The sequence below is a fragment of the Rissa tridactyla genome, chromosome 2, assembly GCF_028500815.1.
Source record: "Rissa tridactyla isolate bRisTri1 chromosome 2, bRisTri1.patW.cur.20221130, whole genome shotgun sequence".
Lineage (NCBI taxonomy): Eukaryota > Metazoa > Chordata > Aves > Charadriiformes > Laridae > Rissa > Rissa tridactyla.
Genome location: NC_071467.1, coordinates 121,392,201 through 121,404,968, shown reverse-complemented (window position 1 = coordinate 121,404,968; position 12,768 = coordinate 121,392,201). Strand labels below are relative to the sequence as shown.

At 44.4% G+C, this 12,768-nt stretch overlaps 2 protein-coding genes across 6 annotated transcripts in view; one reads left to right on the top strand and one right to left on the bottom strand.

Moving 5' to 3' along the window:
• SH3BP5 (SH3 domain binding protein 5) overlaps window positions 1-7,884 on the top strand; it is a 52,455-nt gene extending 44,571 nt beyond the window's left edge. Inside the window, exons 6-9 of the mRNA XM_054189617.1 lie at window positions 281-323; window positions 2,546-2,765; window positions 5,427-5,687; window positions 6,426-7,884. Coding sequence (XP_054045592.1) covers window positions 281-323; window positions 2,546-2,765; window positions 5,427-5,687; window positions 6,426-6,607 — 706 coding nt within the window. The 3' untranslated portion in view covers window positions 6,608-7,884. The remainder of the gene's footprint in view (window positions 1-280; window positions 324-2,545; window positions 2,766-5,426; window positions 5,688-6,425) is intronic.
• A 994-nt stretch (window positions 7,885-8,878) lies between these two features.
• CAPN7 (calpain 7) overlaps window positions 8,879-12,768 on the bottom strand; it is a 35,910-nt gene continuing 32,020 nt past the window's right edge. For all 5 annotated transcript variants that reach the window (XM_054189615.1, XM_054189610.1, XM_054189611.1 and 2 more), the window contains one exon: window positions 8,879-12,735. In XM_054189615.1, the coding sequence (XP_054045590.1) occupies window positions 12,591-12,735 (145 nt within the window). In that variant the 3' untranslated portion in view covers window positions 8,879-12,590. The remainder of the gene's footprint in view (window positions 12,736-12,768) is intronic.

Here is a 12,768-nt window from a genome sequence, read left to right as displayed (position 1 = left end):
TGCGGAATCTAGGCCTGAAGGAATTATGCTGTCAGCTCCAAAAACTGGAATTTTGCAATTTGTATTTAGGTCGACAGACCCATGAGAAACAGATATATTAGAGGGGAAAAGGGAGACATTGAGAACACGTGTAGGTGTTCTGTCATCTAGATAGCAGTCTCTCGGGATTACAGTGAAACACAAAATAGCTATGTTAATGCTGCAAAGACAGCAACTCCCACTCCAATACTCTGCGTTTGGTCCCAGTGATTGTAAACAATTTTTCTTTGTTTTTTCACAGACCTTATTTTGAACTCAAGGCAAAGTACTACGTCCAACTAGAGGTATGTATGTAATTCAGATCCATCTGAAACTCTTACAGCTTACAGTAAATACTGAAATTGCATCTAAAGTGCTCCGACAACTGTGTTGTGTTTCTGTACAAAACCAATTCAATTCAAAACCTCTCGAGCAATTTGCTAAGCACATTTTAAAGATAAAAGACTGAGAGGCTTTGTTTCCTTGTGTGAAATTAGAGTGTTCAAACACTGCTGCTTACTGCCAGACATGAACAAATACGGTTTGACCGTCTTCTTGTAGTTTGAAGTCTCTGGGGTTTGTTTGTTTGGGTTTGTGTTGTTTTTTTTTTTTCCCCTATGTTTTATGCATCAGACTGTTTAACTGTGCTTGGGGTACTCTTTTCTGTTCTCTGGTTGGGTCAATTAATAGAACGAGTAACCCACTTGAAGCGCTCAAACATCATGCAGATGTGAATTTCTGATTTTGGGTTTGGCTGGATAGGCTGACAGAGCTTTTTTTTTTGGCATCTCCGCACTGCACTCCGTGTGGTGCAACGATGTGCTTGGGCACAGCGCACGCCTTGCAGAGCACGGTGGCCCCAGGGTGTGCACGGGATAGTAATCCCTGCTATTGCAGCCCTTAGTCTTGGAGCTGCCAGGGGTGGGGGAGAGAAATTGCTCTAAAAATTCAAATGCAAGGATCGCTCTTTTTCTATTTGAGTGACTTTTGCTGCATGTGGCCCCCAAAACTGGCTCCTCTGAGTTGAAGGGTGGCGGCTGGTGCTGGAGATGTGTGGGATGTGCACAGGGTCTAAGCGGAGCGTGTTGCCTTGTGCTGTTGGCCCCGGGTGCAGGACGGCTCCGGTGGGGCGCTAGGTCAGCAGAAGACTAGCTAGAAGAAAATTCTCATTCCTTGCCTGGGATGCAAGATACATCCCGTGCCTTTTTTGTGAGCCCTTCTCTGCGCTGCCTGAGATGCAACAGCTCTTTGTAAGCCTCGGAGACTCTGGCGTGCACCTTTTCCTTGCCAGCATCCAGGCCTGGGTTGCCCTTTGCTCCTCTGTTTTGCCTGCCTGTGTATCGGACCTGAACCCTCACCCGTCCTAGGCTGGGTGCTAGCCTTCTGGCTAGAGGCGGCTTTTGAGAAATCCCCTTTTCTCCATGAGCAAAGGCCCGCTGTTTTGGGGGCCTGTTGCTTCTCCACGACAGCTGCTCAGTGCCCTCCTGAAACACTGTGTGTAAAATATAATACAAAAGACAGCACAGATTGCTTTTAACGTACAGTATAAGTCAGAGTTGAGATAGCTACGGAATCCCAGGCAGCGTTTTACCTTTGGGAGACGGGGTGTACAACGCTTTTGCCATTGCTGTAGAGTGAGGTTTGTGCCCGGGGACACGCAGACTGCTGTATTACAGCTGTCAGGGTTTGAGGCATCCTGCTTTCTGGTCTGCAGGTTTAGGGACCAAGAAGTGATGGTTTTGGTGCTCAGAGGAGAGTGAGGCTTAGCCCCTTTAGGGATGACCTACAGCCATGGTGTGCCCTGCAGGCAGAGGCCGCCAGCAAACCCTCAGGGGTGGTTGTGGGATAAGCAGTGACATACTTACTGTTGAGAGCTGCGCTCAGGTTAAGGAGAGACCCTGCACATTAATGGAGGGACCCCTGCTCTGTGCTCAGTCAGGGGCCATTACCACACTCCAGAGGCATCCCAGCCCCGGGGTCCCGTGGTTTGCCTTGCTGCTGTCTCCTTCACGAGTGCCACTGCTTGCGCTGGGGCGCTCTTGAATGACGAACCGTCCCATCTCCTAGATGCCAGCCCTGGTTTAGCTTGTCTGTGCAAAGCCAAGTCACGTGCACACGTAACGAAGAACTGCATAATGTGTGTTCTTCATAATGAAAGCACATCTACTACTACTCTCTGCAACTACCTGAAAGGAGGTTGTAGAGAGGTGGGGGTCGCTCTCTTCTCCCAAGTAACAGGCGATAGGACAAGAGGAAATGGCCTCAAGTTGTGCCAGGGGAAGTTTAGATTGGATATTAGGAAAAATTTTTGCACTGAAAGGGTTATTAAGCATTGGAACAGGCTGCCTGGGGAAGGGGCTGAGTCACCGTTTCTGGAGGTATTTAAAAGATGGGTAGACATAGTGCTTAGTGATATGGTTTAGTGATGGGTTTTGTCAGAGTTAGGTTGATGGTTGGGCTAGATGATCTGAAAGGTCCCTTCCAACCGAGGCAATTCTATGATTCTAATACCTGTCTGTCTTGTTAGCAACTGAAGAAAACAGTGGATGACCTGCAGGCCAAACTGGCCCTGGCAAAAGGAGAGTATAAGACTGCCTTGAAAAACCTGGAGATGATCTCAGATGAGATTCATGAGAGGAGACGGTCCAGTGCCATGGGGCCCCGAGGATGTGGCGTGGGTGCTGAAGGGAGCAATACCTCTGTGGAAGACCTGTCAGCAACTAAACCTGAGTCGGACACCATCTCCAGTGAGTACAGAGCGCTCCCGTGCCTGGGAATATCCCATGGGCATCGCAGGAAATGCTGAGATGAAGATTGCTCTGTGTATTCTGCAGTTTGAAATTTGCTGGCTGTTGTGGGACTGTGGCTAACTTGTTAACGCTTCTCATTATTACAGGAGTTGATTGTATTCTTTGATAGCCAGTTTTCAGTGGGAAGGGATATGAGTTGAAGTGCATCAGCTGTTCCCTTAGCATCACTGTTAGGTTTTTTTGTACAGTGCTGTATGAAAGGAACAAAATTAATGCACTTCAAAGCTTGCTTCTAACTTCTAAGGCAGTGATGCTGCTGTCAGTGACTTGCCTGGGGTGGTCGCAGGCTGTTTCAGATCGTTTGGGCAGGTTGCTGAGGCGGCAGTGCTGTTTGGAAACAGACCTTTTGGATGAAGCGCATGTCTCTCAGTGCTGGGCCTGTGGCAGAGGGACTAAAGTTGTGGCTACAGCAGCACAGAAAGGTGTGACGCTCGCACAGAGGGCTGTAAGGATGAGCTCCTTTGCACTGCAGGATCTTTTGCCGATATGTGATTTCAGCAGAGCGTGTGTGCTGTGAAGAAGCAGCGTTATGCTAATGCAGCGTACTGAGAGGCTATACGAGAGACGTTTCTCTTGGGTGACAGCAACAACCACTGAGCAAGCTCCAAGCCTAGGTAACCTGCTTTCTGGTGGCACATGGGGACCTTCAGTTGCAAAGACTGGAACAGTCTGTTGTATTGTGAGCTTGCTTTTGTCCTGGCTAGATGGACACTGCATATGGCTTCCTTTTTCCTCCCTCCTGGACGCTTTCTCCCTTTCTTGATGCAGAAAGTAATATTTTTTTGGGTTTTTTTTGCTGCCCAGTCCCACAAATCCCGGTTTAATGTGCCTGGTATGTAGAGGCAGAAAGAGCCAGGAAAGTTAATTCGGAGCAGCCAGTTGCTGGCCCTTCTGACCACTGCTGAGGCTGCAGCATGGGCTCATTGAGTTGCACAGTCTGACATAGGTGGAAGAACTCCAGGTTGCATCCAGTGCCAACGCAGAACTGGGTTTCGCCAGGGCAGGACTAGCACCTGCCAGACATAATAACCAAAATAACCTAGACGGGTTAAGCTCTCAATGCATTTTTACGTGTCGGAGGTTTCCACCAAGGCCCTTGTATATCTTCATTTCTGTCTGCTGGAGTTGAATAAAGCACCTCATCATCAGCAAGGGTTTCTTGGCCTTCTGTGTTATGGTCAGTTTAGATGGTGATAAATAACCTACAGTTTAAGTTGTGCTTGTTGGTAGGCTGGCTGGTGTCAGTGCTTCTTGCCAAGCAGAGGACTCCTGTAATTGGAAACATCTTTTTTGTCCACCCTTTTCTCGCTTTCACCCCCTGCGAACTTATCTGTATCATTCATGGTATATTGATAAAACACAGCAAGTGAGAAGAAAGGCAGTCTTGGATTTGATGTCCTTAAAAACAAAACAACAAACCCCAAAGACGGCAAACTGTCCCTGAGCACAAAGTGCCCTGGAGGGGGCTCAGGAAGGTGGATAAGGCTGGTCCATCTTATGTTTGAAGCTTTTTAGGTCAATTCCACAACGTGTAAGTACAGCTCTGCAATCTGCAAATACAGCAGAAAGAGGCTGAACGTCTCTGCAGTTACCGTGACGGTAGCTGCCTCTGTTGGCACCCTTCATGTCCGAGTGGTGCACGTGAGCCGGGGTAACGGAACGACTATGCTGAAATGTCTCCTTTGAGCCATTTTGTTACCGCTGCCGCTTTGCTCCTGCTGCTCTTTCGAGGTGGTGCTGAGCCTCTCTAACAATGGCAGGAATCGCAAGGAGGCGTATTTGAAGATAACCTCAGGTCACTGTAAATGTCTTGCTGTTCGTGGAACTTCTTCAGACCGGTGTGACTCCGGCACGTACTTCTGTTCTGTAGAGGCTGATGAACATAAAAAACCTTCTGATCCCAATGGGGCCACTTGTGTGCATAAGCCTTTGTTTGTAGGTCCCCATCCTGCAATGAGCCAAGGCTGAAAAATATTGAATTCTAGCAAAATCTACACTCCTGTGTTGCACAAAATGGAACCTTCTTTAATGGATTCCTCCTCCTGTTGCTAACAAAGAGTCTGCAGCTTAATCTAGCCAGACAGTTTGGAGTTGGTTTGCTTTAATTAGAATTCAGATCTGAGCAAACATGAAAAAATTACATATGTGGGTGGGGCTTTTTTGGTGTTGCTTGGTGATCCTCATCCAAAAAGAGATCTTGGGAGTTCATGCTGGATTTTAACTGCAAAAAAGGGAAGATAATGTGGAAGCAATCTGCCCCTGAAGCTATGTCTTTCTAATTAGCGTGTTAGCTAACCAGGAGTTTATGCTGGGATCAAGATGGTGCTGGCTGAGGCGGGCACAGGGGACTGGGCCCCGGCCAAAGTTATGTACTGAAGCCCCCACAAGGGCAGCTGAGCAGGGGGCAGCAGGGAGAGTAAAAATCCAAGAGCATCTTGGCATGAGGAGCAGTAGGTAGTGTAGAGCTGGTCTTGCATGGCACGGCTGGCAGGTGTGCTGCTCCTCAAGGCAGAATCAGGCCTTCGTGGTCCATGTATGAAATGTTGGGCTAAGGAAGGGGGAAGGCTTGCTAACTGGAATGTTCTTTGAACGTTGCAGTGGCTTCAGAAGTGTTTGAGGATGACAACGGCAGCAGCTTCGTATCCGAAGAAGATTCGGAAACTCAGTCGGTGTCCAGCTTCAGCTCTGGTCCTACGAGTCCCTGCGAGGTGCCCGCTCAGTTTCCTCCCGCCGCGCGACCGGGAAGCCTGGATCTGCCTAGCCCCGTGTCCCTCTCTGAGTTCGGGATGATCTTTCCTGTCCTCGGCCCCCGAAGCGAATGCAGCGGGGCGTCCTCCCCCGAGTGCGAAGCTGAAAGAGGTACGCACGGCTGGATCCGCCCTGGGCCAATGTTTTTCAGCTTTATAAAGGGAGCAGGAAAACCCTCTCAGCTCCCCTAGGCATGTCGCCAGCTCACTGAGCTCTGACCCGCTGGTCGCTTCCTTGGGGAAGGCCGTTCTCGAAGGCCCTGCGTCCCACGGTTAACGATGACATCTAAAGCGTTTTAATTATTCTTCTGCTGGCTGGGAAGGTTCCCCAGTTCTGTCTTAGTGGAGGGGTTCGAGGTTTCTCACGAAATAAGTGGTCAGTGGGACTCCGATGGTACGTTTATTTTAAGGAAAATCTGAGTTTAATATTTATTTTTTTTTTTAAATTGCTGTCTTGCTTGCTGAAAATCCTGCTTTCCAGGAAAAAAAAAAAAAAAAGAAATAATGTGCCAAAAGGAACCTCTTGCAGGCTCTGGCAGCCCCTGCTGACAAATTGAGAACTAGAGGATTACCACCGCTCTTGTGTACTCCAACCCAGGGCTGCTCACACTGTAATTTGCTGATGCAGTGCACAAGGCGAGTGCGGCTGGGAAGGCCAACTTCGGTTCCGTTAAAGCATCTTGCTCCTGCTCCTGTATTTTTTTTTTATATATATATATGTATACATATATTTTTTTTTTTATTTTTTTTGGTGCGCTTTGGCCAAGGAAGCTGCGGAGGCACCCGCTTGAAGCTTAAGTTGCGGAATGAAATCCCGGGTTTAACATGTAGTTTAATCCTTTCTTTGCAGGGGATAGGGCAGAAGGGGCTGAGAACAAGACAAGCGACAGAGTGAACAAGAATAGGAGCAGCAACAGGAGCGGCTCCGCTGAGGGGCTGGCTTTGGATAACCGAATGAAGCAGCTCTCCCTTCAGTGCATGAAAATCAAAGAGGGAATATGCGCAGGCAGAAAAGCTGCCCAGATTGGCTGAGTCCTCCTTGTGCCCTGTCCTGATTAATGGGAGTATAAATATTTATACATGAACTTCTAAGTGTTTGAAGAACGTTGTGCCAATAATATATGCCAAATCTTAAGCGTTTACTCTGAGAATTTAAAACTGCACTAAGAAGTCTAATTGATGTGGAGGGCTGAAGTTTTTATTCAGTAAATCCTTTGTAGGCCGGACAAGTTATCAAATGTTTAAGCTGTGCTCGTATTTCACAGACTTTGTAAATGGTTTTGTAGCAGCCTGGCTGAAGCAATAACTAGTAATGTTCCCGTGTAAATTCATGCCAGCAGGGGGTCTGAAATTCAAGCCAGACATTTGCAGAGAGCGGTTTGGCTTCAGTTTTGTAGAACGAAATGCTCTTTAGATACAGTGGATCTCTTGAGTATAAGTGGCATATTCTTTAAACATCTGTATTTGTCTGTATTATGCTGAAACTGTAGAAATATTTTGTATACAGGAAAGCTGTTGCATGTGTGGGGTCTAAAAGCCTTCACTCTTCCCTTGGTGCTCACAGAAAGGATGAGTCACGCCTGTAAAAACTGGTGTTAAAGAGACAGACAGACAGACGGAAAGGGGGTGGTAACACTCAGCGGTGGTGGGCCCTTTCCTGGCCACTTTCCTGAGTCTGGCTGGGACTCTGAGGGCGATTCCAGTGACCAAAAAAGAGTTGATTGGCCCCTTGCCCTTCCCCTCCCCTGAGAAGTGAAGTATTATTTTTCAGCACTTTAAGTGTTTTGCTTCCTTTTTTCTCAAAAATGGGAGTCATAGATGTTTTCAGGACGGTTACGGTAAGGGATTCGCCCTTGAAATATGCATGAAGAAAAGGAATTGCCAGTGTAGATTGACAATGTGTTCTTAAGCTTCTCGTAGGTTGTACTGTGTGAGGTTTTATAACTGTTAAAGGGACTTGGGATTTTAGTGTGCCCTAGAGAAAGTGTTCAATAAAACTAGAAAGGGCACGGGCATGTTTTGCCAGCAGCTGTTAGGCAGTAGTAGTGTCTGGTAATTATGCTAATAAGTGGTAGTAAAAATCCTAGGACTCTTCAGTTTTGGTGGCTAAGCATTTCTGAAAGCACCATTTTATCTAAGATGTCCGTTTATATTGTTAATTTGATGGGAATTTTAGTATTGCCCAAAGTATTTTCTATTCTATGTTTTTTGCAGTCCTGTTGTATTTCGTCCCTGCCACAGCTTGTGTATCTATTCTCAAAGTTAATGTAAAATTCTTCACACTACAGTAAACATTTTTGTTTTCCACATTTCGAGTCTGCAAGCTAAGTCTATCTCAAGTGCTAAGAACCGAATCTTCTCCCACGGCAAGTTTAGTCTTTAAAATACCCAGTTCCAGTTGACGATCGCAGCCCGGTGTCACTCCTGGTATTAGAGTCCTCTGCTGTACATGGACAACTGTCACCTCCTTCCAGCTTCCTGAATCCCCACATCCACGATTCACTTCTTATTCTGAACTGTGCGAGACCAGAACTTCAGTCAAGTTTTCCAAAATCCCTTAGTACGCAGAAAAGATGAAGGTGTTCTGTTACCTAACACATCTCTATGTAATGCTGCTGAAAATTGCTGTAAGGAATTGGAGGTGAAGAAACCTGTTTTCATAGAAATTAGATTCAACACAGTATAGCTGTTTAGCTGCACTAGCTTTAAATATTTACGCATTTACATCTTCCAAAGACCTGAAGGCTGAACTCTGCCATTGGTGGCATTTCTCAGCCCGATAAATGCTTAGTGGTTCCAACTTCTGATGCGACCAATACTTGGGAAAAGCTGGGATTGACAGTATTAAATACGAAACGAAATGCAGTCCAGAAGTGCCACATTGGCACTTAATAAACGTCTTTACTTAAACTGTTGTAGTTCAGCTATTGTCTGTGCTGCGTACAGTTAGAAAAATTAGCAGAGGTATTTGTGGTTGAATATCTTATTTTTGTAGACTTGCCAGTCAACCCCTATTACATTTTCCTGGGTTATTTGGGTAGTTTTTTCGTGGTGGTTGGTTTTTTGGGGGTGTGTTTGGTTTTTTTAACCTCTCTTGCCATCAGATTTCCTCTCATCTTGCCAGTTCTGACTGGAAACCCAAACTCCCTGCACTTGAGCAATGAATTAATTTCGTGTTCAGCAGGATATAAAAACAGTTTCTTAAAGATCTTGCTGTAGCCTTCTTCCTTTGGCGACCCTCTGGACTTGGCAGGTAAACCATGCTTCAAACGTGCAAGCAAACAGGCAGAACTGCGTGTCTAATAAATTAATGGAAAACTCATTTTATTTTGAACTTCATAAAAGCCATAATTATAAATATGACAAACTTAAATGAACATACATCACTATGGACTACAGGAAAGTGAATGAGCTTTCTCTAGTTGGAGCTCTTTCTGCGTTCTGATGTGTAACATGATGGTAGCTGCCTTCATGGGTATAAAAATAAGCCTCTGGTGTATCAAAGTATATGTGATCACTTCAGCTGCCCTGAAGTGAGAATGTATAAAGCAAATATTAACCTTGGAATTCTACTGCTCTTTGGTATTATCAAACAATCTAAATGTCCTTTTTGACTAAGTGATGAAAATCTCTATCATATGTACACAAACTTAGTTCTGAACAGCTGGCTGCTCAAACATCACATCGGTTGTGTGGTCAAGTGCATAATCACTGTACAAAATAGTTACATGAAACTTGCATCAGGAAACAAGGGCTGAATCTCAGACTCGGGGCAGATGGGATAGAAGCTGTTGGTACCACTCATCCATGTACCACCACTCATCCATGTACCACCGCTCACCCAGTCTTTCAGAAGGGATGGGTTGGATTGACCACGGACTGACCTACGTCTTCCGAACAAAACGACCTGGGCGATGTGTGTGTCTGGGGTGTCTCACCCTGAGCTATAAACAGCAGCATTATGGGGGCTTGGATGGAGCTTTAAGGTAGGATTTAAAAAAAAAAAAAATACTAATAATACAGAGAAAAGGTTTTGCAGTGCATAAGTAAACAGAATGTCAGAATTCTGAAGACGCTATCTCCAGTTATCCCTCTGCACGACTGATGGAGAATTAAAAATCATTTCTTGGTAGTAGTTTTCAAAGAAATTGTAAAACTTCTTAAAGCCCCTGACAGCAACTGGCTTTCATTTTGTCTGTTGCCCCCCCTCACTCTCTGGCTCAGGCGGTAGCTCAGAACTGTACAGTGTGGGACAAACAACTTACTTAAGAGGGCAGGATGCTGGGTGGTATAATTTATGGGGCTTAGTATTTTAATGTTTAAAAGCTTGAATTGCATGTTTACAGGCAGAGAAGATTTAAGGGTCAAGAGGTGCACGACTGTCTAACTGGAAGTGAAGTAACATGACCCACGTACCTTTGTTACAGTCTGAGCTGTTGTGCAGCTACTTAAATTTTTGCACACACGGGTCTTATTCCTTTCTAAAAGTCTTGCTGCATAGCATTTCCATGCTTACATCAGCATCTAATATTCTCTGATTGAAAAATTAAACGGTATAAGGGCAAGAAAAGCTTAACCTAGATGTTAAAGTCTAAGGATCAGTTCAATTTCCAATAATTTTTTCCAGATTTATTTGTGGAAAAAATATAGAAGTATGTATTTGACAAATCATAAGTGCTTACATGAACATTTTTTTTTTTTTCAAAGAAAAAAGGGAGAGAAAAGTTTGTTGTAAAATTAATTTGCCACAACCACAATCTAGAACTTATAATTTCCTTTTAAATATTCCACCTGAGTGTTGGTATTCTAGTAGCCCGTGAAATGTTTGAATAGGACTTGCCTTATCAAGGACGCTGATACTGAACATAGTTTAGCAGAGTATGGAAGCTGAGCTTTACCCTTGCATCCAGCGTAGGCTTTGGCATTAGATTGTGCTCAGCAGGGGGAAGAGGAAAGAAAAAAACCCCTCCTGCAGAGTAGAAACCAACTATAGAAGAACAACAACAGATTTTACTGTAGGCAAGGCTACCAGCTTGATCTCAAACAGCTGAGGATGCGCAAGAGCCTGTAGCTGAAAGCTGGTAGTTCTGGCCTCTGCCTTTCGTACTGTCAAAAATATACTCAGTTGAGACTTCCTGACTACCTCTAACTTCGTAAGTGATAAAATATATGCAAGCCTCCACTGCTGCTCTGGTTTAGACTGAGCTAATTTCACACAAATTTGTAGGGAAAATGCGAGCTGAATGAAACTTTAATTTTGTGGGGATGAAGCAGTCCTTGGCACGTATTCCTGAAAGCTACAGATCACCACAGAAAACCTAATTTTTGCTCAGCTTGTGCCTATGCTGTTCCCTGTGTTGATTGGTTGCAATAATCATCAGAAACTTCCCTGCAAAAGAAGGTAAGTCAGTCACACTGTGACAAACTCGTCACAAATTTCCTCGCCCAGATGGTCTTTGAGAGAACTGCAGTCGGAAAGGCATTTGTTTTCAATGCCCTTTTAAAGCTAGACATTTGTTAAGCAGCTGTCTGATGAAGGAAATGAAACAAAAGGCATCTTGTACTTTCTGGAGAGGGCTAATAGCAGACTTCACAGGAACAATTTTAGCCCACAGATAATATTTCTGGTACTCCTTAAAGCGTGTGCTCAGTTTCCCAATGACCAAATTATACCTGTGCTCTAAAATAAGATTTAAATGCCACTTTTTTTTGCTTGGAAATCTGCCAAACCAACCTGAATGGCAAAGAACTCCCGATGGCTGTTTTGCAAACACCATCTCCTCCAAATGTCCAGTCTAGCGGAATTTTAAATCTTATTCTAGACTAATCCCACTTCCACTATTTTCTGAAGACCTTTGACGCAACTCCTATTGATGACACTGGCCAAGCGCTCAATTCATTCACTGGTTTCAGCTTAAAAGAAAAAGGTACCTTTTAAAAGATGCCTTGTATAACAGGATCAGCAAGTGCGTTTCTTGCAGCTGTGGTTTATTAGGGGGGAGAGGTTTAAATGATCCTTCCCCTACAAGCTGAATACTTACAAAAATATTGAGACTAAAACATTCCTTTGCTGGGATGCTGATGGTGGGTGGTTGCCTACCTCCTCCCACCAGCAAATGAGACCACCTCAGTAGATACAGAGAATTTTATAGTGCAGCTTTAGATGTAAAACCTCTCCCACCCGCTAAACGAAGGGTGAGCTGCACTGTCTGTACCCTGCTGCTGGCTCCTCTCCTTAATTTACTGCTGATCTGCATTGAGCTGGGTCTTGCAGCTAGTATGAAGAAAGCCATAGAGCACCTTGTGCTGTAATATTCTGTATAAAGTAATATAGATATGAAATAAAACAGCTCTCAAAGTACATGTAACACCAGCAAAGCCATTGCTTTTCTTTTAGGATTAGCTAAGGTGCGAATCTTCCTTTTTTCCTTTACCCTATACACATATTCTGAGCATGTTAGTTTGGAATACTACATGCTCAGCAGTAGCAAATTTACTTTTAGATGCAAGAATTAGTTCAATGCTGAAAACATTCAAGATAAATAGCAGCACAAATACGTAGTCAAAGCTAGTTGGTCCTGAGACTGAATAAGCAGAGTACACAAGCATATTTTTTTTCCTTACATGTTTACTTTTAAGAATAAAATCTTAAACCCATATACCCTGTATTTTGGGAGAAGAGAATTTTTATATTATTTATTTTTTCCTCTTAACTCACTAGACTTTGATTTGAAGTGGGGAAAAACTGCAATAAATTGAATCCTGTCAGTTCATTTAAGCATTTTAGCCTGTTCACAAGCTGTTGAACAGTGCTCACTCCAATACCATAGCAGCAAAACCCGCAGCTAATTGTCTACCACAATTAACTGGCTAATTGGCGATTCCATGCTTTTGGTTATAACTTTGAATGTAATTTTCTTTTATGCATATGTGCAGTAAGAGTTATTCACCTGTTCTGAGACTGTAGGACAGATCAAAACCACCTCCTTAAACGCTAACGCACAGATCTGTCTCCTCACTGCAGCTGCGATACCTTAATAGGAGTAACACTGTTAAAATCTAAGAAAAAAGGACCCTCTTGCTGAGGCAGGAATGTGGTGGGGATAATGTTGTAAACTCCAGCAAATATGTTCTCCACTTCCAAGTAGCAAAATCCACACCTACAATAAAAGAAAGCACCTGTTAGAACTAAC